At 43.0% G+C, this 26127-nt stretch overlaps 2 protein-coding genes across 4 annotated transcripts; both read right to left on the bottom strand.

Moving 5' to 3' along the window:
• Nucleotides 1-792: 792 nt before the first annotated feature.
• Nucleotides 793-26061, bottom strand: LOC117479829 (E3 ubiquitin-protein ligase TRIM39-like). 2 transcript variants are annotated; one of them, XM_034126920.1, is made up of 3 exons: nt 25976-26061; nt 5620-5818; nt 793-3731 (listed from the first exon to the last, which is right to left on the bottom strand). In XM_034126920.1, exon 3 carries the CDS (start codon nt 3720-3722, stop codon nt 2082-2084), a length of 1641 nt encoding a protein of 546 aa, XP_033982811.1. In that variant the 5' UTR covers nt 3723-3731; nt 5620-5818; nt 25976-26061; the 3' UTR covers nt 793-2081. The 2 variants fall into 2 exon arrangements, with proteins under 2 accessions (XP_033982811.1, XP_033982813.1); XM_034126922.1 differs by having other exon boundaries at nt 793-3724.
• On the bottom strand, nt 9106-26127 carry LOC117479825 (E3 ubiquitin-protein ligase TRIM21-like). 2 transcript variants are annotated; one of them, XM_034126915.1, is made up of 3 exons: nt 25976-26047; nt 12505-12509; nt 9106-12042 (listed from the first exon to the last, which is right to left on the bottom strand). In XM_034126915.1, the coding sequence occupies exon 3, from the start codon at nt 12036-12038 to the stop codon at nt 10383-10385; it is 1656 nt and encodes a 551-aa protein (XP_033982806.1). In that variant the 5' UTR covers nt 12039-12042; nt 12505-12509; nt 25976-26047; the 3' UTR covers nt 9106-10382. The 2 variants fall into 2 exon arrangements, with proteins under 2 accessions (XP_033982806.1, XP_033982805.1); XM_034126914.1 differs by lacking the exon at nt 12505-12509 and having other exon boundaries at nt 9106-12040; nt 25976-26127.

The following is a 26127-nucleotide window of genomic DNA, read 5'->3' as shown; positions in this document are numbered from 1 at the left end:
CGCACACAGAGACAGGCCTCACACAGAGACATGCCGCACACAGAGACAGGCCGCACACAGAGACAGGCCTCACACAGAGACATGCCTCACACAGAGACATGCCGCACACAGAGACAGGCCGCACACAGAGACATGCCGCACACAGAGACATGCCTCACACAGAGACATGCCTCACACAGAGACAGGCCTCACACTGAGACAGGCCTCACACTGAGACAGGCCTCACACAGAGACAGGCCTCACACAGAGACAGGCCGCACACAGAGACAGGCCGCACACAGAGACAGGCCGCACACATGCAGCCAGAGGAGAAGGAGAGAGCCCACTGCAGTCTTCCTCAGGTCCTTTATGGAGGCCCTGATTGGGGATTGGGAGCACCTGGGGGAGAGGCTGCACCTGGAGACAATCAGGGAGAGAGACACACACACAAAAGCACACACATCCAAGCACCAACTGCGGCACGTAACAGAAACATATACAGCAATCTTAATATCTATGATCAGCTGATCCAAGAGGTTTTAAAATTGTGTATAAAGCCTGAGAAGAACCAAAGCTGTCAGACAAATGTAGTGAGGTAGAAATATACAAATGGAAATAGTCAAGTACATTTTTTTAAGCTACTTTACTTAAGTTGAGAACTAGTGAAAACTGTTCTTCAGTTAAAACATTTGTAAAAAAGACAAATAACATTTCCCTCGTTTGTTAAACCACTGCCGCCTAATGTTTAATTATCAGATATTGTTGATTCTCCAAGTGTCGTGTTCTTTTATTCCATGAAAGACAAACAACTTCTAAGTTCAACTATTTATTAAAAGAGAGCAACAGATATATATTTCACTTGGCCAAGGACTCCGTCAGGTCAAAGAAATCACAGGCAGCAAAGCTGTAATCTGTAACCACTATATCCATCAAAAAGCCTTGAACCTTGTGCGTGCATATATTTTATTATTCAGGGCGCTGCCCGTACATTTATGATTGGTTGAGACTAGAAGGGGAGGACCGTGGTTTAGACTTTGGCCTCCCTTGTTGGTGCACAGACTTGGACAAAGTCTCTTGGCAACACAAACTCCAATCAGCATTCGGCCGGCCGGTGAAGGTTCCTCCCTACTCTAGTCACGCTATCCTACGTAATTTGTTTTGCTAAAGCTTCTGCAATAGATATTGGGAATCTTCCATTATACTAGTTCCCAGTTATGCGTAGGCGAGGAGCTCACACTGTTCAAGGCCAGGGCGATCTCCTGTTCTCAATAACTCTTTGTCTCCACAGTGTCTGCACCAGGGGGGTATACTACGAATCTAGTTCAACATATCCTGGATATGTTTTGAGTTATCCGGTTGACTAAATAAAAAAATAAAATCTTGCTTTGTAGTATAGGCACCTGGTCTAAATGCAGCTAAACTTTCTTCTAAGACTTTTCCCTTCGTTTAATATCCAACCCATCAGAACCTGGGATTGATGATTGTGTCTATTTATTCCATCGTCATAGCAACATCTCATGAGCTCAATAAGCATATAATGTAATAATAAGAATCAACCTTGTAATGTTATATACAAATAGACTCAACACAAGTAACTGTCAATACATTTTGTACCAATATACTGTAATTAAAGCATGAATCCTGAATCTACCCTTTAAAACATATCAGAAACACCCATCATTTTTCCCTCAATTTAAAATGATTAAAAAGAAAATTGTATATACAGTATTTTACTAATGAAAAAGGAGTGCATTACTTCCACTAGTTATTTAAGCTAGTATGAAACACGTTTTGTACACACAACTTTATCAAATATTTACATTTTATTTCACCCAGAAATTGTAAGAAGTGGCAAATATTTATTGTTTAATACATTGTTTTCTGATCATTGTGAGTCATGACAGCAGGTAGTGCAATCCGTAGAATGAAGTAGATTACATTAGAACATAATCATCAGTATTTTAGGTGTGTTTATTTGTATCATCAAGGTAAAACATCTCTGATCAGATTCTGAAAAAATAACAATGTTCACAATGTACTTCCCCCGTTGAATACATTTATTACATTTAGTGTCTCTTTCTGTAGAAAATCAAATGGTTGTTCTACTTAGTGTGATTGACAGGAGAGATGATCAGAGGGGCAGAGTTTTTACCACCATCGTTAGAATAGGGACTAAAGTATGGGTAGAGTTTCTCTTTGAAGCAGCAGCCAGTGAAGGAGTAGATCAGAGCTGGAGCATCAACATCATAAAAGGAGACCAGACCCTCCTCATAATCCACAAACACCCCCACCTTCTTAGGCTGAGACTTCAGAGAGAGACCAACTGGAGGACCAGTACGAGCTTGATAATCATTTTCATTCCTCAACACTATCACCCAGTAACCATTTTGAGGAGACTGTACGATGTTTCCCTTCCTGTTGATCGACTCTCTGGCCACTCCTAAATCCCACTGAGTCTTTCCTTTAACCTGAACCTCGTAATAAAATCTTCCTGAAGAGAAACTCTGCTTTGCTAAAACACGGTGAGAATAATCAAATCTCTCTGGATTGTCTGGACGATTCTTCTTCACATCACCATGTTTAACTTGTTTTCTATGATCAGACAGGATAAGGTTGGGATGTGCTGTATCAGGATCAAGAGTCACCTCCACATCATACTGCTGGACCCTCTTCAGCTCCACCTCAAGCAGCTTCTTCATCTGTTTCCTGAGCGTCTCCTCCAGCTGAGTCACAGCTCTCCTCACAGTCCCCTCATATGAAGGATGGACCCTGACTTCTGTCCAGTTCTTGGTGGGTGGAGCAGCGTTCAGGGACTTGAAGCTTTGGAGGAGGTGGAGCTGGTCTTCAGAGCGTGAGAGCTGCTCCACCTCAGAGCTTCTCTTCTTCAGCTCAGAGATTTCCTGTTCCAGCTCTTTGATGAAGCCTTTAGCCTGTTCCTCTGTCTTTCTCTGCTTCTCTTTGATGGTGTTGATGAGCCCGGCCTGGCTTCTCTCAACAGACTTCTTCAGAGCGGTGAAGACCTGAACACCATCTGCTATCTCTCTGTCTGCTCCTTCCTTACTAACATGCACTGAGCGATTCATCTCCTGAATCTTCAGTCGTCTCTTCTGGATCATCTGCTGAATTTCAGCGTCTGTCTTCCCCAGCTCTGCCTTCTTTCCTTTATATCCTTCTTTCAGAGGAACAACATCATGTGTCTTGTGGTCTGAAACAGTGCAGAGCATGCAGACACACACCTGGTCGGTCTTACAGAACAGCTCCAGCAGTTTATCGTGCTTCACACACATCCTGGCTTCCAGGTTCTCCAGAGGGTCGATCAGCTGATGTTTCTTCAGGCCTGGCCTTGTCAGGTGAGGCTCCAGGTGAGTTTCACAGTAGGACTCCAGACACACCAGGCAGGACTTCAGGGCCTTCAGTCTGGTTCCAGTGCAGACGTCACAGGGAACTTCTCCTGGTTTGAAGACTTGTTGCTCTGAGCTGCTGCTGCTGGCTTTCTGTTGAGCTGACTGTCTGAACTGAGCAGCCATCTCAGAGATGAAAGTGTTGACCTGCAGCTCAGGCTTTATGTTGAACACCTCTTTGCAGTTAGGACACTGACTCGGGACATTTCTATCCCAGTGTTCAGAGATGCAGGCTTTACAGAAGTTGTGTCCACATGGTGTGCTGACTGGATCAGTGAACACATCCAGACAGATGGAGCACAGAAACTGATCTTCAGTCAGCAGACTGCTGGCAGCAGACATGTCTACACTCTGAGGACAAAACGTGTGAAGAAACACAACTTAATGACATATTGTCTATTTGCCATGCTATTTGAGTCCTAATACGAACGTGAAAATGTTAACAAGCACAACGTTTTATGTTAGAAATGTATAGTAAAGGTCCCCAGCACATAGAGACTGAAGGATGCTAACTTTTCAGGCAATTTGAACAATTAGCATAAGTTATTTTATTAGCAGGAATCAGCATGAATCAGCTCTATCTACCAGGGGGTTATAGAGTGGCACACTAGGAATAAGTGGAATAAGTGTGCAAAAATATTTAAATTGTATTTTCGGATCCTGAACGAGACCGCCGCTAGGGCGCGTCTCCCCGTTACCTGCAGAAGGAAGCCATGCACGCAGCGCAGCCCCGCTCTCTTTAACTCCAGGTGACTTTCTGACGCTTTCCTCCGTGGTGCAGGGCTGATCGTTTCACCACAGAGGAAAGCACTTCACAAATTGCAGTACCCATAAGGAGCTTTACAAAAGCCGCAGTTTTTGCGTGGCTGTGTCTTTAGTTGAAAGCCCAGTGGCGATCTGCTCATCTCTCATTGAAATAATATGCTACAAAGGGGCGGACTGGCCATCTGTGTGTTGAACTTTCCTGTCGGTTCCCAGACCGTAGTCGAGGAGGGCAGAAGCAACAAGCTTCAGGTTCAATAACCCACTTCAGCTTAAATGACTGGAGAGAGGCGAGCTCTTCTGGGGAGGCCGTTGCATTTATTTAGTTGTTCTTCTGTTTCACAAAATACATCACAGACCTCTGTTTTTCTGCTGCCTCGTTTCACTTCCAGAAACATACAGCCGCTCGTTCACTCTCGCTCTACCATCCACACACACACATGCACGCGCCACACCCCTCTCTCTCTCTCTCTCTCTTAAAGGGACAGCGATCTCATCTCACTCTGCATGACCCTAATATCAACATGTGTGTTCTGGAGAATCACAGAACGGACGATCGTCCTTATTATTATGCCGTTTAAACCAATTATTTAAATTTGTTTGTTAAATTCGGCATCATGTAAGTTGCGCTGACAGGTCCACACACTGCTTCCCCGCAGCAAGACTCCCCCCGCCCTCCTGTTGACAGTTCACGAGTGTCGAGCTCCTCACCCCCCCCCCCATTGATAATTCACGATCGTCGGCACGCTGATAATAATGTAATGGCACTTCATATCAAAAAGGTTGCCGACCCCTGGTGTAGACATAGAACAAACTTTTTTCAGAAAAGTCACTTGTTATTATTATAAATAAAATGTGGAAAATCATAGCAGCATTTAGTTTAAACTCTAAAAAAACACAATGTGTAAGCTTTATTCATTTTGGGGGATTTTGCCATATTTGAACAGAGGAGTGAGACCTCCTTGCTGAGCATCACTGAAGTTAATAGTTGTTAAAAAACAGTAAACGTTATCAGCTGTATAAAGGCCGTTTAAAGTTTACATTGTATTTTTGGCTGTTGCTATTAACCTAACTGACACATTGCTATAGTATAATATTATTGATATGGTGAAATGGATATAATACAGTCAGATTCTGATTTTAATCCAACTTTGACTAAGTATTTAGTGAGTCGTTGTGTCTCTGATGATGAATGATTATATGATACTTTGACAAAACACTGCTTTACAAAGAGAGACAGCAGTAACTACAGAGAAGTTGAGAAAGAAAGGGTTATAAGTTAACGGCTGCTGAACAAAGTGTATAACAGTTAAATAAATTGTACAATGTAAATGTCGTGCCTTTACAGACTACACAAAAAGAGACCTCCCAAACAATCTGAGCTAGGCTAGTTAGCCGTTAGCACGCCTGGGCTAACTGCTGTTCCTGTTCTTTGTCTCGTGTTTAGTGAGTCGTTGTGTCTCTGCAGTGCACTCACCAGTGTTTGCAGAGGTTCTGCTGTGTTGTGGAGAAGAAGCTGCTGGATTCAGTTGTTTCTTCAGAGAAACAGAGACGCTGTCTGGACCGCAGCTCTGCTCTCACTAAGTTTCACTTTCGCTTCTGTGAAGTTGTTGAAGCTCTCCTGTTTCAGTGCTCCTCCTCTCAGTGTAGCTCTGTGAGTGAGGGTGTGTCACTCTCTGGGGAGGGCATTAACTCAGCTTTGTAACAAGAGGTTTACTTTGAGTCTATTCTTCTTCTTTGCTTGAAGTAAACAGCAACCAGACAAAAACAATTACAAACAGACATGAGAAAAGAGGTCAGAGAAAGATAATAAGGAGCATTCTGTGTGTTTTGATAAATGGGCTACAGCGCTCCCTTTACAGTCCCTCTACATTCCCACAGACCCTCTAATAACCAACTCACTGTTTCTCCTACATGTAATGTCACATTTCTACTGCTTTCCCAACTTTAATCCTATTTCTTCCTGATAAAAATGTATAAAAGCAAAGATGGAAACCCTTTTTTCTCCGGGCCACTTTCAGGCTGCTCTTTGATTTTGAGTTTTCACAATTATTAATGTAACATTCTTCTTTCAAATAACTTGTTTTAAGCACATTAATCAGATAGAGTATCCCTTAATCACTTTTCACTACTAAAGTGTAGATATGTGAAAGTATAGGAGATTAAGAGTTTATTTAACTCATGCATTCATGTCATTAGTTTCAGTATCAGACTGGTCATACAGTCATTTATAAGAAGCATGCATCAGGCTGCAGTTTGTTATAAAACCCACAGGGCTGGCATGAATTCATGGTAAATCTGTTCTTTTTTATTATATTTACTGTGCATATATCTGAGATCAAGTCCTTTAAATGCAAATTATGGACAATTAAATATTCAAGTCATGCTTGTCATTGTCTTAAAACGTTGCATTATGCTAGGACTTTATCAGGTAGGACTTAAAACCGTAATAGTTTATCTTCAAAGCGTCATCTCTAGTCTTAATGGAGTCAAATCTCAGGTCCTCTTTGAATGCACAACACGTGGGTTAAAGCTCTTTGTGTTGGAAAGGCCAGCATTGACATCTAGTGGAGTAAAGTGAGAGCTGCACAACAACGTCTGCTTACTCAGTCCCTGCAGCAGCAGGAGAGGAGAGGATGGTGAATGGACAGCTTGTTGTTGCACAGTTTAATGTTGTGTGTTCATGAAGTCCATGTCCTCTTACTTACTAAGTACATATCCTGTTTGATGTGCCGTGTATTGGCTTATTGTCATAATGCAGAGTATAAACAGCCCCCCCCTTTCAGGACCCTCGTGTTGCAGCTAGTTTGTATGACTCATCTGCAAAACTGACTATATTTATACCCACTGTTAAGAGGAAGTAAAGTTTAAAAATATCTGAAGTTGCCACATTCCTCCTGTTTTGGCTGCTTTGCACTGGTTCCCTATAACACACAGGATATCATTACAAATGCTTCTTCTTGCGTACAAATCCTTTAATGGGCAGGCAACATCTGATCTTAAATATCTCATTATACTCTACTGTCCCAATAAAGCTTATAGGACATCATCATCATCATCATCATCATCATCCCCTTATTCTTCCTGATAGTCTTAGACTGTCGGGGACACCTTACTTCTTTCTTCTCTCTCTCTGTACCTGTTTACTCTCATGTCTCAAATGACCCCGCTTCCCCCGAAATGTGTTTTTTGTGAATGCCTGGATCCTGAGTTCTGGATCCTGAGTCGTGGATCCTGAGTTCTGGATCCTGAGTTCTGGATCCTGAGTCGTGGATCCTGAGTTCTGGATCCTGAGTTCTGGATCCTGAGTTCTGGATCCTGAGTCGTGGATCCTGAGTTCTGGATCCTGAGTTCTGGATCCTGAGTCGTGGATCCTGAGTTCTGGATCCTGAGTCGTGGATCCTGAGTTCTGGATCCTGAGTTCTGGATCCTGAGTTCTGGATCCTGAATCGTGGATCCTGAGTTCTGGAACCTGAGTTCTGGATCCTGAGTTCTGGATCCTGAGTCGTGGATCCTGAGTTCTGGATCCTGAGTTCTGGATCCTGAGTTCTGGATCCTGAGTCGTGGATCCTGAGTTCTGGATCCTGAGTCGTGGATCCTGAGTTCTGGATCCTGAGTTCTGGATCCTGAGTTCTGGATCCTGAGTCCTGGATCCTGAGTTCTGGATCCTGAGTCCTGGATCCTGAGTTCTGGATCCTGAGTTCTGGATCCTGAGTCCTGGATCCTGAGTCCTGGATCCTGAGTTCTGGATCCTGAGTCGTGGATCCTGAGTTCTGGATCCTGAGTTCTGGATCCTGAGTTCTGGACCCTGAGTTCTGGATCCTTAGTCGTGGATACTGAGTTCTGGATCCTGAGTTCTGGATCCTGAGTTCTGGATCCTGAGTTCTGGATCCTATCCCGCTACCATCTAATGTGAGATACAGGGTCCCTCGATTCAATAGAGTCAGCCTGAAGCATCCTTTGTGCTCCAGTCGACCCTCTCAGTGAACACAGAGCTACAGATCAGATGCACGCTGAAGGCTCGTTGAGCATCTCTCACTGATCCTGCTGCTATGTTACATGTTTGTTGTTTGTTTCTCATGTATTGTGTCCTGATGTTTGTCTGTTGATGTTACACATGGAGCTGCTGTGATGCAAGGAGCATTTCAGACTTGATCTGACCATTAAAGTATTATCCCATCGTATCGTATTTCTCCCATTAACTGGGGGGTGTGTGTGTCTGGACAGAAGGTCCAGTTGTGATAGACACGGTTCGCCACTGTCTCACAGCGAGTGTGTGGTTTGACAGATTCTCGGTTCCTCCCCTCAGAGGCTCGAACCAGCCGGAGAATGTGGACACTCCTCTGAAGCTGAGAAACAAGCTCTGTAACTATGGGCTGTAACCCGATAACTGATCAGTGGTCAGCTCTGAACCAGCACAACGAGGCAAACTGGTGTGTTTACTTCACTGCAGTCGCATCCTATCAAGCACTGGGATTAAGAACATTTAGCTGAATGTTCACTCGTTTCAAATTCAATATGATAATCTCTCATGTGATTAAATACTCTCATATACACTCAGTGGGAAACATATTGGTCCTATTATACTCATTTTCAACAACATATCATAGGTCTCAGATATAAAGGTGACCTGTACAAGTTCTATTGTTTGTTATTCATTTGCTTTTATCAATTAAAAGCCATGCCAATGTTTTCATTAAAAAGAGAGCTATCAAGGTGTTTGACAGAAAGCCTAATTCATACCACCACGGTACCATCCTTGAAAAACACAATTTCTTGAGTTTTGACCATTTTAAGTCTTTTAAAAGTATGTGTTTTATTTATAAATGTTTACATGGACTGCCCCCCCCCCCCCTGTAAGCATTGTTTTGTTTTAAAGTGTTCATCGATGTGCACTGTCCCTCTTCAAATAAACGATTAAATGAAATACTGTTAAACCGGAACAAAAACATCAATCTCATCATTAAATTAGTCTCAATGATTTATTATATGTATTATCAAGGTGTGAATTAAATAAGGCACATTCACATCATTTAAAAAAACATCCAAAACCTTAAAAATAAAACCAGTGGTACAAAAATAATTAAGGCTCGACTTCTGCAGTTTAGCGGCTTTGACATCCTTTCATGTTAAAGTGAAAAACAATGGAGAGTGGACACAAAATGGACGAAACACATCGAGTCTGAAGCTTCATCCTCACCGAAACAAATAACATGAACTCTGAGAGGTGAACATGTGACATTATGAACAGTAACACTGACGGAGACGTTCCTGAAGAACTGCAGACGCTTCATTCAGTTGTAATGCACTGAATATCTCATGTTAAAGGACCAAACTGAAGGCTCATTAAATACTCGTGTGTAGATGAAGTGTGTGTAGGAGATACAGGTGAGGTGTGTGTAGGAGGGGCTTTAGTAGAGGAAGTGTGTGTGGGGGGGTTTCAGAAGAGTGCTGACAGGTTTCTGGTGAAATAAATAAATGAATATATTTATATGAAAATAACTAAAGAAATCTGCAGCATTTTTCAAATCAAAGTAAGATTTTTATTGTAAAAAAAGGGAATTAACCCAAAATATTTCAGTATGACTGACTTTTCCCTTCGTTTAATATCCAACCCATCAGAACCAGGGATTGATGATTGTGTCTATTTATTCCATCGTCATAGCAACATCTCATGAGCTCAATAAGCATATAATGTAATAATAAGAATCAACCTTGTAATGTTATATACAAATAGACTCAACACAAGTAACTGTCAATACATTTTGTACCAATATACTGTAATTAAAGCATGAATCCTGAATCTACCCTTTAAACACATATCAAACACCCATCATTTAAAAAGAAACATGTATATATACAGTATTTTACTAATGAAAAAGGAGTGCATTACTTCCACTAGTTATTTAAGCTAGTATGAAACACGTTTTGAAAACACACAACTTTATCAAATATAAACATTTTCTTTCACCCAGAAATTGTAAGAAGTGGCAAATATTAATTTTTTTAGTCAATTGTTTTCTGATCATTGTGAGTCATGACAGCAGGTAGTGCAATCTGTAGAATTAAGTAGATTACATTAGAACATACTCATCAGTATTTTAGGTGTTTATTTGTATCATCAAGGTAAAACATCTCTGATCAGATTCTGAAAAAATAACAATGTTCACAATGTACTTCCCCCGTTGAATACATTTATTACATTTAGTGTCTCTTTATGTAGAAAATCAAATGGTTGTTCTACTTAGTGTGATTGACAGGAGAGATGATCAGAGGGGCAGAGTTTTTACCACCATCGTTAGGACAAGGACTAAAGTATGGGTAGAGTTTCTCTTTGAAGCAGCAGCCAGTGAAGGAGTAGATCAGAGCTGCAGCATCAACATCATAAAAGGAGACCAGACCCTCCTCAAAATCCACAAAGACCCCCACCTTCTCAGGCTGAGACTTCAGAGAGAGACCAACTGAAGGACCAGCACGAGCTGTGTACTCATTTTCATTCCTCAACACCATCGTCCAGTAACCATCCTGAGGAGACAGTGTGATCTTTCCCTTCCTGTTGATCGACTCTCTGGTCACTCCTAAATCCCACTTAGTCTTCCCTTTAACCTGAACCTCGCAATAAAATCTTCCTGAAGAGAAACTCTGCTTTGCTAAAACACAAGTACACTGATCAAATCTCTCTGGATTGTTTGGGAGATTCTTGTTCACATCACCAAGTTTAACTTGTTTTCCATCATCAGACAGGATGAGCCATGGATATGCTGTATCAGGATCAAGAGTCACCTCCACCTCATACCGCTGGACCCTCTTCAGCTCCACCTCAAGCAGCTTCTTCATCTGTTTATTGATCGTCTCCTGCAGCTGAGTCACAGCTCTCTCCAAAGCTCTCCTCACAGACCCCTCACATGAAGGTGGACGGACCCTGACTTCTGTCCAGTTCTTGGTGGGTAGAGCAGCGTTCAGGGACGTGAAGCTTTGGAGGAGGTGGAGCTGTACTTCAGAGCGTGAGAGCTGCTCCACCTCAGAGCTTCTCTTCTTCAGCTCAGAGATTTCCTGTTCCAGCTCTTTGATGAAGCCTTCAGCCTGTTCCTCTGTCTCTCTCTGCTTCTCTTTGATCGTGTCGATGAGCTCGGCCTGGCTTCTCTGAACAGACTCCTTCAGAGCGGTGAAGACCTGAACACCATCTGCTATCTCTCTGTCTGCTCCTTCCTTACTGAGCTCCACTGAGCGATTCATCTCCTGAATCTTCAGTCTTCTCTTCTGGATCATCTGCTGAATTTCAGCCTCTGTCTTCCCCAGCTCAGCCTTCTTTCCTTTATATCCTTCTTTCAGAGGAACAACATCATGTGTCTTGTGGTCTGAAACAGTGCAGAGCATGCAGACACACACCTGGTCGGTCTTACAGAACAGCTCCAGCAGTTTATCGTGCTTCACACACATCCTGCCTTCCAGGTTCTCCACAGGGTCGATCAGCTGATGTTTCTTCAGGCCTGGCCTTGTCAGGTGAGGCTCCAGGTGAGTCTCACAGTAGGACTCCAGACACACCAGGCAGGACTTCAGGGCCTTCAGTCTGGTTCCAGTGCAGACGTCACAGGGAACTTCTCCTGGTTTGACAACTTGTTGCTCTGAGCTGCTGCTGCTGGCTTTCTGTTGAGCTGACTGTCTGAACTGAGCAGCGATCTCAGAGATGAAAGTGTTGACCTGCAGATCAGGCTTTATGTTGAAAACCTTTTTGCAGTTGGGACACTGACTCGGGACATTTCTATCCCAGTGTTCAGAGATGCAGGCTTTACAGAAGTTGTGTCCACATGGTGTGCTGACTGGATCAGTGAACACATCCAGACAGATGGAGCACAGAAACTGATCTTCAGTCAGCAGACAGCTGGCAGCAGACATGTCTGTAAGAAAATGGGTAGAAAAAAAAAAAAAGTTTTAACAAAATGTAGTAGAGAATACGGTATGCATACTGGATGTAAAAAGCTGACACTAAAGTTCACTGCTTGCTTTAAAAGTTAAGTACTATCCTTAATGTGTTAAACATGGAGATCATTTTACAGTTTGATGAAATGTCTTGCTATAACTCTGTGGCCCATAAACAACACATAACCACTGTTTGTTCTATCACAGTAAAAGCAATTGACTCATTAAACGGACTCTGCATGTCGCAATGCTCTCAGTTACATTATTTGAAAAGCCTAATGCATCACAATATATTTAATCATAGCCTGTGATCCCTGCCTGCTACCAGTCACCTATTATGCTATATTTTAACAATATGTTATAGGGCCATATCAACAAAACATGTCTCTGAAGTGTTTTGCTCAAAATACCAAACAGAACACCCATTGTAGCCATGCCTCATACACTCTATTTCAGCCCTGTAACAAAAGTGCTGATTCATGGTCCGTAGCTTTAAATAGAAGAATTCGAATTTGGAGGGATGAAACCCTCTTTAACGGTACGTCCACACGGCAGCGTGCGTTGAAGCTTGCCGGTGGGCGTGTCTGGAGCGCGACCACCAACCAATCACATGAATCTCCCGCCCCGGACACACAAGCACGCGGTTTGATTGGCTAGAGCTTGTACTGGCATATGATTTGATTGGCTGATGCTTCCGTCGAAGCTTGAAAAGTTGAACTTTTCTCAACTTTTGAAGCGAGCAACGCGGAACCACAATGCAGTTCGGCAAAGCGTGACGTCACCCCATTCAAAGTGAATGGGAAGCTGCGTTGAAGCTTCAACCGGCACACAAAGTGACATTTGTTCTCTGCTCTAACCCCATCTTAGTACTAGGAGCAGTGGGTACAGCGCCCGGGGAGCAATGGCAGTGGGGGGGTTGTCCGGTGCCTTGCTCAAGGGCACCACGGCAGGGCCCAGGAGGTGAACTGGGACCTCTCCAAGTAGCAGTCCACACTCCATACTTTAAGTCTGTTCGGGGACTTGAACCGGCGACCCGGAAGTGAGCAGTGAGGAGACGGCAGAAACTCAGCTAAATGCTGCCATGATTAAACGCCATATTATGTTCCAAAACCAAATCAAGGATTATTTCTGAAACAGTATGGAGCTCAAATGCTTTTTCTCTCTCTCAGGTTTACCACAAGGTGAGTTCCTTTTTATTTCCTGCTTTTCACATACTCTCTCCAGTACAGGTTAGCTCTGAGTGTTAGCGATGCTAATGTAAATACAGACCATATTACTTCCAAAACATGTCGCGCATCGTTTCTGATAGCGACGTTTCTGATAAGGGACTATAGGTTGGGGCGAGATGTTACCAGGAGTTCAACCTGAAGCCAGCCCACATTTTAGTAATGTCGTCATGACCGCAGCAAATCTGGATCAGCTCCGTTGTTCCTCCGTTTTTAGAGATTTGGATAAAGAGGAAAGAGAGAGGGTTGTATTTTCTGACACTTTGTTAGTCTCCTGACACACCGGGGACTAGGGCTGAACGATATATCGTGTCATGGCGATAACCGCGATATTCACATCGCAGGGACGTGCAATTTTATCTTTTTATTAAGTAGGTAAATTAACTCAAAAACGACATGTTACAATTATTTTGCTGCTTGCTACAAAAGGAAAACTTGCGCGGCTCACATGTCAGGGGTACTTGAGTGAGTGACATGCAGGCTCTGCATGCACAGCAAACCACCAATCACAATCATTCTTGATCAGATCACAGCAGGCCCCGCCCCGCTAGTTTGCAGACCATCAAAACACTGGTAAAAAAATGAGCGAGGCACAGGAGGACAATACCGGCGAGAATGGAGATTTACTTCCCAAAAGAAAAGCAACATCTGCCATCTGGAACTATTTTGGATACAAAAAGGTTCTTCTCTTCTTCATTCACAGATGAACCCCCTTATTTGAGGGTAAGCAACATGCATTATCATGACATGTTAGATCATGACTTAAGGTATGATGAGTCAACCAGTTAAGATCCAGACGTCCGTGACTAAAATCCTTCATCCGGTTAAATATAGTTAAAAAAAAATATCGCAATGTCAGTTTTTTTCAATATCGTGCAGCCCTACCGGGGACACATATTTATGAATAAAAGACAAGAAGTGCATTTTGCATAATAGGTGACCTTTAAATGACTGAAGCATGTGGCTATTAGCTGCTCGTTAGTTATTCAAAGAGAATAAACACATGGATTTTAGCCTCTGCAGACCATTTACATGCACAGAAACCTATAGAACACTACAGGAAAGGGAAAACCCTAAAAGCATAATAGGGCTTCCTAAAAAATCTCCCCGAGAGGAATTCCTGAGGTTTTGAGTTTATACCTGATGTTGAAACATTGTCAATTATCAGCTTTGTTATCGTTCAATCGTTGGTCCGCACTCACTGCCTGCCAAAATCCACTCGCCTTTTAAAAAGCTTGATTTTGTTCCCCAAACGTATTCTGTGAAGACCCGGCCCTACTCTGATTGGTAGGTTTCAGCACGAGGAGTGAGATGGGGTGGGTCTTAACGGAATACGCGAGAGAAAGAAGTCATAACAAGTGGTACAGGACAGGTAGACCACGTGTTTTTCGGATGGAAAATGAGCCAAACGCGAAAACGCAGCAGCATTTGGATGCACTTCAACCAAAACCCAGGCAGTGATAAAGCGCACCATTTGTAAAGGCAAAATATCCTTTAAAGCAGGGTCAACAAATAATCTCCATCGCCACTTAAAAACACAGTATCCATAGGCGGCGCGTGAGGCTCAGGTTTGGGAAGGCTAAATAACTTTTTTTTTACCTGACGCTGCCCACCTCCGGCGTCTATAGAAAAGAGATCAACTCAGTGAAAGCACCGCCTGCTGACCAATCAGAGCTCAGTGTGCGAAGTTTAAATCTATCAAGTCATATTACAGGATAAAGGAAATACAGTTTAAACTGCCATAGCCTATGCAGAGAAGACGCCGACGTGTCGCACTTACCATTCATATCACATCATCAATCAGATCATCGATCATATAATATCACAATATTTCCTTATCTGAGTCAGCTTCTCGAGCCGTATCTGGCCGTGCAACACTTACATTGTCACATATATTGTATGCAGAAGTATTATTTTAAGCAACACATTAGGTTGGCGAAACACTCAACTCAAATGTCATTAAAGTCAGATCCACTCGTGTCTTAGATGGGGCAGTGATATCATAAAACTGTTGTAAGCATTCAAACACTCTGTAGTTTATTTATTTTTTAACAAGTTGTTCTATATTCACCTCGCAGGTGCAACTATGTGGCTTGTATCCTGGATTATATGTTTAAGTCATGGATGTTTAAAGTTCATATTTGTCTAATATTAGTTTACTTTTCATTAATGAAGTATGACGCTGCGCTGCCTGTACACTTGTCCCTGTTTGTGATTGTCAAATGTAGCTAACCCCGCCCCTTTCACGTGAACGCGCTCTCAGCTGGAGAGAGAAACCCTGGCTTGATTTACCGAGTTGATAACCAGCGTCGTAGGACCGCTTAGCGAGATCTCGTTTGTTAGGGTTAGTTAACCTGTTAAGCACTGAGCCTGTTTCAAACAAATGACTATATCTTCACTTCTAAAAGGGGTAAATTAATAATCTTTTTTCTCAAAGCAAGGTTACATCTGTGAGTTGGATGTAGAAGTGTCAGAATCAATATAGATGTTTTTATTTTAAAGTAAATTCAGATGGAACATAGTAAAAACATGTAAATTCTAATCTCCGCCTAAAAAAAAACCATTACTTATAGTGAAAACTACCCTTGAATGATGGGTTAGTAGACTAAAAGCTTTAGGAATCCAAACTATAACATATAAGTACCCTGTATCAAGATTGATGCAAAACAAGTGACATTTGACCTTTTTAGAGAGGTTTAGAAAAATTCCAAAAGTCCAGGCGGACTCACCTCTGGGTAATATGGGAACCATCATTTCCATTTGACCTTTTTCACTGTAAAAATCCATTTATTACTTTGAATTATCACTATAGGTATTCATTCGATCCAAATACAACTGTTGTAAAAAAAAAAAATTGGAGCAGATTTATTTCAAACATTTACAATGTTACAATATTTTGGCATGCCACTCCTGGTAACAATTATTTTTGATAGTCAAGCACAGAAGGACCTGGCACTTCACGCAGTGCCAAGGTGTCTTCACCCTCTTTTTTCCAGCATCATAATAATAATACATTTGATTTTTATAGCGCTTTTATCATACCCAAAGACGCTTTACATTTGGGGAAGGGTAGACAAACAAGGACAGGCAATAAAACAAAACAAAAACAAAAACAGAAAAACAAAAAAAAACAAAAAAAACAGTAAAGCAGTCAGGAGGAAGTCCGTTGAGAGGGGGGGGGGCTTATGGATATACAGACTTGAAGAGATGGGTTTTGAGGCGGGACTGGAACAGGGTAAGGGACTCAGACTCACGGAGGTCTTGGAGGAGGGAGTTCCAGAGCTTCGGGGCTGCCACAGAGAAGGCTCTGTCCCCAAAGCTCCGGAGTTTGGCCTTGGGGATGGAAAGCAAACCGGCTGAGGTGGATCTGAGGGACCGGGGTGGTTGGTAGAGGATGAGGAGGTCAGTGAGGTAGGGGGGGCCAGGTGGTGGAGGGCTTTGTAGGTGAGGACCAGGAGTTTGTATTGGATGCGGTGTGAAACGGGGAGCCAGTGGAGTTCTTTGAGGACCGGGGTGATATGATGCCATGATTTGGTGTGGGTGAGGAGTCTGGCGGCTGCGTTCTGGACACGCTGAAGTTTATTGAGGGATGTAGTGCTGATGCCGTAGAGAAGTGCGTTGCAATAGTCAAGGCGGGAGGAGATGAAGGCGTGAATGAGTCGTTCGGCTGCGGGGCGGGTGAGAGAGGGACGGAGTTTGGCAATATTGCGGAGGTGGAAAAATGAGGTTTTTACAACTTGGCGGATGTGGGGCTTGAGGGAGAGGGTGGGGTCAAATATAACGCCAAGGTTGCGTGCCTGGGTGGATAGGGAAACAGGGGTGCCATCGATGGTGAGTGTGGCAGTTCCTGCGGGGCCTGGGACCCTGGCTGGCGTGAAATTCAGTGGCTCTGCTGCTTGGTCATTCTCCTCTCTGTTGTGCCACCCAAGTTCTTCTTCTGTCGTTCTGGAAGAGGAAGAACCTCGGCCACGCTTCCTGGGTTTTACAGATGTATCTGACGCTTTTCCTCTTCCTGGCTGAGGAGCGGGAGCAGAAAGCTGGTAGAAAGCAGACGACGGTAGCTTTGGAAGTGAGTGCTTTTTGTGGGTACAGCGCCCGGGGAGCAATGGCAGTGGGGGGGTTGTCCGGTGCCTTGCTCAAGGGCACCACGGCAGGGCCCAGGAGGTGAACTGGGACCTCTCCAAGTAGCAGTCCACACTCCATACTTTAAGTCTGTTCGTGGACTTGAACCGGCGACCCGGAAGTGAGCAGTGAGGAGACGGCAGAAACTCAGCTAAATGCTGCCATGATTAAACGCCATATTATGTTCCAAAACCAAATCAAGGATTATTTCTGAAACAGTATGGAGCTCAAATGCTTTTTCTCTCTCTCAGGTTTACCACAAGGTGAGTTCCTTTTTATTTCCTGCTTTTCACATACTCTCTCCAGTACAGGTTAGCTCTGAGTGTTAGCGATGCTAATGTAAATACAGACCATATTACTTCCAAAACATGTCGCGCATCGTTTCTGATAGCGACGTTTCTGATAAGGGACTATAGGTTGGGGCGAGATGTTACCAGGAGTTCAACCTGAAGCCAGCCCACATTTTAGTAATGTCGTCATGACCGCAGCAAATCTGGATCAGCTCCGTTGTTCCTCCGTTTTTAGAGATTTGGATAAAGAGGAAAGAGAGAGGGTTGTATTTTCTGACACTTTGTTAGTCTCCTGACACACCGGGGACTAGGGCTGAACGATATATCGTGTCATGGCGATAACCGCGATATTCACATCGCAGGGACGTGCAATTTTATCTTTTTATTAAGTAGGTAAATTAACTCAAAAACGACATGTTACAATTATTTTGCTGCTTGCTACAAAAGGAAAACTTGCGCGGCTCACATGTCAGGGGTACTTGAGTGAGTGACATGCAGGCTCTGCATGCACAGCAAACCACCAATCACAATCATTCTTGATCAGATCACAGCAGGCCCCGCCCCGCTAGTTTGCAGACCATCAAAACACTGGTAAAAAAATGAGCGAGGCACAGGAGGACAATACCGGCGAGAATGAAGATTTACTTCCCAAAAGAAAAGCAACATCTGCCATCTGGAACTATTTTGGATACAAAAAGGTTCTTCTCTTCTTCATTCACAGATGAACCCCCTTATTTGAGGGTAAGCAACATGCATTATCATGACATGTTAGATCATGACTTAAGGTATGATGAGTCAACCAGTTAAGATCCAGACGTCCGTGACTAAAATCCTTCATCCGGTTAAATATAGTTAAAAAAAAATATCGCAATGTCAGTTTTTTTCAATATCGTGCAGCCCTACCGGGGACACATATTTATGAATAAAAGACATCAAGAAGTGCATTTTGCATAATAGGTGACCTTTAAATGACTGAAGCATGTGGCTATTAGCTGCTCGTTAGTTATTCAAAGAGAATAAACACATGGATTTTAGCCTCTGCAGACCATTTACATGCACAGAAACCTATAGAACACTACAGGAAAGGGAAAACCCTAAAAGCATAATAGGGCTTCCTAAAAAATCTCCCCGAGAGGAATTCCTGAGGTTTTGAGTTTATACCTGATGTTGAAACATTGTCAATTATCAGCTTTGTTATCGTTCAATCGTTGGTCCGCACTCACTGCCTGCCAAAATCCACTCGCCTTTTAAAAAGCTTGATTTTGTTCCCCAAACGTATTCTGTGAAGACCCGCCCCTACTCTGATTGGTAGGTTTCAGCACGAGGAGTGAGATGGGGTGGGTCTTAACGGAATACGCGAGAGAAAGAAGTCATAACAAGTGGTACAGGACAGGTAGACGACGTGTTTTTCGGATGGAAAATGAGCCAAACGCGAAAACGCAGCAGCATTTGGATGCACTTCAACCAAAACCCAGGCAGTGATAAAGCGCACCATTTGTAAAGGCAAAATATCCTTTAAAGCAGGGTCAACAAATAATCTCCATCGCCACTTAAAAACACAGTATCCATAGGCGGCGCGTGAGGCTCAGGTTTGGGAAGGCTAAATAACTTTTTTTTACCTGACGCTGCCCACCTCCGGCGTCTATAGAAAAGAGATCAACTCAGTGAAAGCACCGCCTGCTGACCAATCAGAGCTCAGTGTGCGAAGTTTAAATCTATCAAGTCATATTACAGGATAAAGGAAATACAGTTTAAACTGCCATAGCCTATGCAGAGAAGACGCCGACGTGTCGCACTTACCATTCATATCACATCATCAATCAGATCATCGATCATATAATATCACAATATTTCCTTATCTGAGTCAGCTTCTCGAGCCGTATCTGGCCGTGCAACACTTACATTGTCACATATATTGTATGCAGAAGTATTATTTTAAGCAACACATTAGGTTGGCGAAACACTCAACTCAAATGTCATTAAAGTCAGATCCACTCGTGTCTTAGATGGGGCAGTGATATCATAAAACTGTTGTAAGCATTCAAACACTCTGTAGTTTATTTATTTTTTAACAAGTTGTTCTATATTCACCTCGCAGGTGCAACTATGTGGCTTGTATCCTGGATTATATGTTTAAGTCATGGATGTTTAAAGTTCATATTTGTCTAATATTAGTTTACTTTTCATTAATGAAGTATGACGCTGCGCTGTCTGTACACTTGTCCCTGTTTGTGATTGTCAAATGTAGCTAACCCCGCCCCTTTCACGTGAACGCGCTCTCAGCTGGAGAGAGAAACCCTGGCTTGATTTACCAAGTTGATAACCAGCGTCGTAGGACCGCTTAGCGAGATTTCGTTTGTTAGGGTTAGTTAACCTGTTAAGCACTGAGCCTGTTTTTTTTTTCAAACAAATGACTATATCTTCACTTCTAAAAGGGGTAAATTAATAATCTTTTTTCTCAAAGCAAGGTTACATCTGTGAGTTGGATGTAGAAGTGTCAGAATCAATATAGATGTTTTTATTTTAAAGTAAATTCAGATGGAACATAGTAAAAACATGTAAATTCTAATCTCCGCCTAAAAAAAACCATTACTTATAGTGAAAACTACCCTTGAATGATGGGTTAGTAGACTAAAAGCTTTAGGAATCCAAACTATAACATATAAGTACCCTGTATCAAGATTGATGCAAAACAAGTGACATTTGACCTTTTTAGAGAGGTTTAGAAAAATTCCAAAAGTCCAGACGGACTCACCTCTGGGTAATATGGGAACCATCATTTCCATTTGACCTTTTTCACTGTAAAAATCCATTTATTACTTTGAATTATCACTATAGGTATTCATTCGATCCAAATACAACTGTTGTAAAAAAAAAAAATTGGAGCAGATTTATTTCAAACATTTACAATGTTACAATATTTTGGCATGCCACTCCTGGTAACAATTATTTTTGATAGTCAAGCACAGAAGGACCTGGCACTTCACGCAGTGCCAAGGTGTCTTCACCCTCTTTTTGCCAGCATCATAATAATAATACATTTGATTTTTATAGCGCTTTTATCATACCCAAAGACGCTTTACATTTGGGGAAGGGTAGACAAACAAGGACAGGCAATAAAACAACAAAACAAAAACAAAAACAGAAAAACAAAAAAAAACAAAAAAAACAGTAAAGCAGTCAGGAGGAAGTCCGTTGAGAGGGGGGGGGGGCTTATGGATATACAGACTTGAAGAGATGGGTTTTGAGGCGGGACTGGAACAGGGTAAGGGACTCAGACTCACGGAGGTCTTGGAGGAGGGAGTTCCAGAGCTTCGGGGCTGCCACAGAGAAGGCTCTGTCCCCAAAGCTCCGGAGTTTGGCCTTGGGGATGGAAAGCAAACCGGCTGAGGTGGATCTGAGGGACCGGGGTGGTTGGTAGAGGATGAGGAGGTCAGTGAGGTAGGGGGGGCCAGGTGGTGGAGGGCTTTGTAGGTGAGGACCAGGAGTTTGTATTGGATGCGGTGTGAAACGGGGAGCCAGTGGAGTTCTTTGAGGACCGGGGTGATATGATGCCATGATTTGGTGTGGGTGAGGAGTCTGGCGGCTGCGTTCTGGACACGCTGAAGTCTATTGAGGGATGTAGTGCTGATGCCGTAGAGAAGTGCGTTGCAATAGTCAAGGCGGGAGGAGATGAAGGCGTGAATGAGTCGTTCGGCTGCGGGGCGGGTGAGAGAGGGACGGAGTTTGGCAATATTGCGGAGGTGGAAAAATGAGGTTTTTACAACTTGGCGGATGTGGGGCTTGAGGGAGAGGGTGGGGTCAAATATAACGCCAAGGTGGCGTGCCTGGGTGGATAGGGAAACAGGGGTGCCATCGATGGTGAGTGTGGCAGTTCCTGCGGGGCCTGGGACCCTGGCTGGCGTGAAATTCAGTGGCTCTGCTGCTTGGTCATTCTCCTCTCTGTTGTGCCACCCAAGTTCTTCTTCTGTCGTTCTGGAAGAGGAAGAACCTCGGCCACGCTTCCTGGGTTTTACAGATGTATCTGACGCTTTTCCTCTTCCTGGCTGAGGAGCGGGAGCAGAAAGCTGGTAGAAAGCAGACGACGGTAGCTTTGGAAGTGAGTGCTTTTTGGATGCAGGCTGAGTGGCCAATACTGGTGCAGATCTCTTTCTAGTGAAAGATGAGGCAGAAGTTGAGGAATGTGAGGGTGAGGCAGGTGTGGGCTGGGTGAAAGTAGACAATGGTGGGGGTCCAGAAGCCATTTCATCCTCATCTCCATCACTATGAAAACAAATGTGGAAAAACAAAGAGATTAGATTAATTCCTGTAATTCCTGTAATCCATGTTTCCTTGGCAGTAAACATGCCATTTTGAGTGTGTGAATGCAATACATTTAGTGACTATAGATGAACACTGGCCTATACTTTAGTAAATGTAACAGACAAGAAACACTATTTGGTATTTTTGTAAATAATCCCTCTAATTCCTGCCAAACATGCCATTTTGAGCGTGTGAATTTACATTACATTATATTTCATTTAGCAGACGCTTTTATTTACTATATGAATAAATCATACACCAAATAAATAAGTAATAGATAAAAACAGAGAGATTACATACCTTTCCCGTGGTGGAATTTCATCATCAGATTCACAACAGTCTGGGTTCCGTTCTGGCTGCAGGAGATCCTCGTCGTCTGACTCAGAATCAACAGGTAACATATCTGCATCGCTGTCAACATTAGTCAGAATTTCCATTGCCTGTAAAGTACTAAAAATATCTTTCCTGCGAGCCATTATTTGACAAGAGTCAAAGTATAGAAAAAGTCCTAAGCGCAAATCTTGTAATCTGCTCTGTTATCTGCTGTCCACTCTGTGCTCCGTGCGCTCTGGGTCCTGCAATAACGGCTTCCTTACGTAGTAAACACTGCATAGAGTCTGCTGCGTAATGTGCTGACGCTGGCTGGCATTCTTTATACTTTACGCAGGACCATATCTCTGGAACCCATTGGTGGATTTGGGTGATTTAAACCTTTTTCTTAACCATTAGATCCAATAGAATCGATGGGCAGTTCCCAAATCCACGTAAACATTACCATTGCGGACGTAATAGAGATGCAACGAAGCATATCTGAAAGTACAAGCCCTGGACTGCAAAATAGAGATGTCCCGATCCGATCACGTGATCGGGGATCGGAGCCGATCACGTGATTTTCAAAAGATCGGAATCGGGAGAAAACATTTTTTTTTTTACACAACATCATGTATGTGTTGCTTCTTTTGGGCTTGTTTTCATCGAACTGGTTGCTTATTTCTCTCAAATCTGGCAACAGAGTGGGCGCAGTGTCTAATAGTAGCAGTAAGCTAACGAGAGGCTACGTTCAGCTGGTGACTCGGGAGTCGGGACAGAGAAAATGTCAGGAGTTTGGAAGTATTATAAAATTGAAAGCGAAGGCAGTGTAACAACCAGATGCAATGTTTGCAAGGCGGAGGTTCCGCGTGGTGGAAAGAACAGAGCTACGTTCAACACGACCAATCTAATACGCCACCTGAGAAACAAACACCAACAACAACACGACGAGTACACAGCGGCCACTCAGGTAACGGCACTGAAACAACCGACACTTTCAGAGACTTTTAAAAGGAAAGAGAAACTGCCCCAGAACAGTGAAAAGGCCAAACAAATAACAGCCAAGATAGCTGAATTCATCGCGTTGGATGACCAGCCGTTATCTGTTACCTTTTTTTTCTCTTAATGCATTACATAAAGATCGGATCGGGAAAAATCGGTATCGGCAGATTGTCAAAATCAAATGATCGGAATCGGATCGGGAGCAAAAAAAGGTGATCGGGACATCCCTACTGCAAAACTTTATACCCAGTATATTGCCATAAATATGATGATGACACAGAGACATTGGATTAACCTTGAGCGGCGTTTTTATTCCATTGAACACAACTTTTGATCACAAATCAAAAAAGGTAAGACGTAATTATTGTTATGGTTTTGAAACCGGATGTTGTTTTCTTTCTTAACCTCTTAAGGACGAGGGCCTTAAGAGGTTAAGATAACTCAAACATATCCAGGGTATGTTGAACTGGCTTCGTAGTACAGGGCACAAGTGGCTGCATAGCAGCGCTAATGTCAAAGACACAAACATTATACATTATATATTTTATTTTACCAGGATGCAGTGACACAAATATTTGGGAAGGCTTAGCCTTCCCTAGCCTACAGTACCCGCCGCCCCTGACAGTATCTAATATTAAGAGTTGCGTGAATTTCATTCAAGGCAAGGCAACTTTATTTACTTAAAGGCCCTGACACACCAGGCAGTCACCAGAGAACTCGCCGACACCGACAGTTCCATCGACGAGTTCTCCTGCGTCTTGGCCATGTGTCGCACTGGAACACACCGCAAAGACTTCAGCCGAGCACGTACGAACTGCGCATGCGTGAGTGGCAATAACTCTCCTTACCAGCAGGCGGTGGTAGTGTGTATTCGTCATTCAAAATAGGCAACAACCGGAAGACAGAGAAGAAGAACAGACTGATATAAACAAACAAATAGCGTGTGCGTTCCATTTTCACTCTCGTCCATCGAAAACATGTTTTAGAATATAAAAATACATGAATGATGAAATGAGCACATAAAGTGCAGACATACTATAAAATCACAGTTAATAGACCTGCTTCTGATGATCGCAGTGTTCTGGCGGGTGTGTAGTTTATTGAGTCAGCAATGTAGTAATGTATGTAATGTAATAATGGCCACTTCTTGCTAAATGTACATTTCCATGTGATGCTTTTATCCGAGGCGACTCACAATAGGTAAATGAACAGCAGTAGTCAGTATCTCATTTACTTAGACACTGTACTTAAGGACAATGTTGAGGTACTTGAGACTAATCCTGCAACTTTATACTGACAAATAAACCGATGAGATGAAAAACCGGACTTGACCAAACAAATCACGGAGCTCTCAGCAGAGGACAGCTGGGGACGCTCCCGCCGATATCAGAGATGTCCCTGCTATGTGTGGGAGGTAAGAGAGGACATTTAAGGGCTATGTTTGATGTCTTTAAAGTATCACCTGCTGGGGTTTAGCTGCTGTCCTGTGCCTTCTTAAATCGTTTGTTTACGTCCCTCACTTCCGTTTCGCTTCTCATTTGCTAGCTGAACAGCTGATCAGAGTGGTTTCTTGGCCTGATAGCTTGTGTCCGACACCCGGCCGTGAAAGGCCAAATAAGGCGTGTCACGGCCGAGGGTTCGGGACACACCAAATTGACTTTGGGCGACAAGGAATGCGTTGTCGCCAGACAACCGAAGACGGCCGATATCGGCCTGGTGTGTCAGGGCCTTTACACATACAGAGGATAAATTCAAAGTAGTACATTCACTGACATGAATGACATGGATATGGCGCCACCTTGTGTCATGTTTACAATGCAGATTATTGACATTAGGTCTGGTAATACAGTCAATCATTATCCTGGTGATTATTTCGCAGATAAACCTAGTAACCCCGCCCCCTTTAAAAAAACGGCTCTTTGAAAGGAACGGAGCCATAAGATCCGGCTCCCTTCAAAGAGCCATAATTCCCATCACTAAAACTGAGTCATGTAGAAAAGTTTTTCTTTTGTTATATTTAACAAAGTAATAAAGAAAGTAAAATACGATCTAAAATGCAGGAACAGAGCAACTTCATCCTCAGAGGATAAAGAGGGTCTGCACCCCGAACACAGCTCACATTCCCATCCCACTATGTAGAAGAAAGAAAACAGTCTACTAATCCTACCCATAAATTCTGTTAGACATTCTCTAAACATTCCCACCACCACACCATAAAACCTCCCAGTCCTTAACCATTTGCAAATCCACCTTTTGCCCTCTGAAATGTAAAACCTAAACATATTTACATCTGTTAAACACATATGAGACTAAGAATAACATTTAACAGAGTAAAAGGCAATCAGAGTATAAGACATGTGTATAAATATGATGATGAATGATTATATGATACTTTGACACAACACTGCTTTTCAAAGACAGACAGCAGTAACTACAGAGAAGTTGAGAAAGAAAGGGTTATAAGTTAACGGCTGCTGAACAAAGTGTATAACAGTTAAATAAGTTGTACAATGTAAATGTCGTGCCTTTACAGACTACACAAAAAGAAACCACCCAAACAATCTGAGCTAGGCTAGTTAGCTGTTAGCAGGCCTGGGCTAACTGCTGTTCCTGTTCTTTGTCTCGTGTTTAGTGAGTCGTTGTGTCTCTGCAGTACACTCACCAGTGTTTGCAGAGGTTCTGCTGTGTTGTCGAGAAGAAGCTGCTGGATTCAGTTGTTTCTTCAGAGAAACAGAGACGCTGTCTGGACCGCAGCTCTGCTCTCACTAAGTTTCACTTTCTCTTCTGTGAAGTTGTTGAAGCTCTCCTGTTTCA

This window comes from Trematomus bernacchii, unplaced genomic scaffold (assembly GCF_902827165.1).
Source record: "Trematomus bernacchii unplaced genomic scaffold, fTreBer1.1, whole genome shotgun sequence".
Classification (NCBI taxonomy): Eukaryota; Metazoa; Chordata; class Actinopteri; order Perciformes; family Nototheniidae; genus Trematomus; species Trematomus bernacchii.
This window is presented reverse-complemented; position numbering and strand designations above follow the sequence as displayed.

Excerpts from the sequence above, each read along its gene's own strand:
- LOC117479825 (XM_034126914.1), bottom strand. The coding sequence starts at position 12,038 with ATGTCTGCTGCCAGCTGTCTGCTGACTGAAGATCAGTTTCTGTGCTCC.
- LOC117479829 (XM_034126920.1), bottom strand. The coding sequence starts at position 3,722 with ATGTCTGCTGCCAGCAGTCTGCTGACTGAAGATCAGTTTCTGTGCTCC.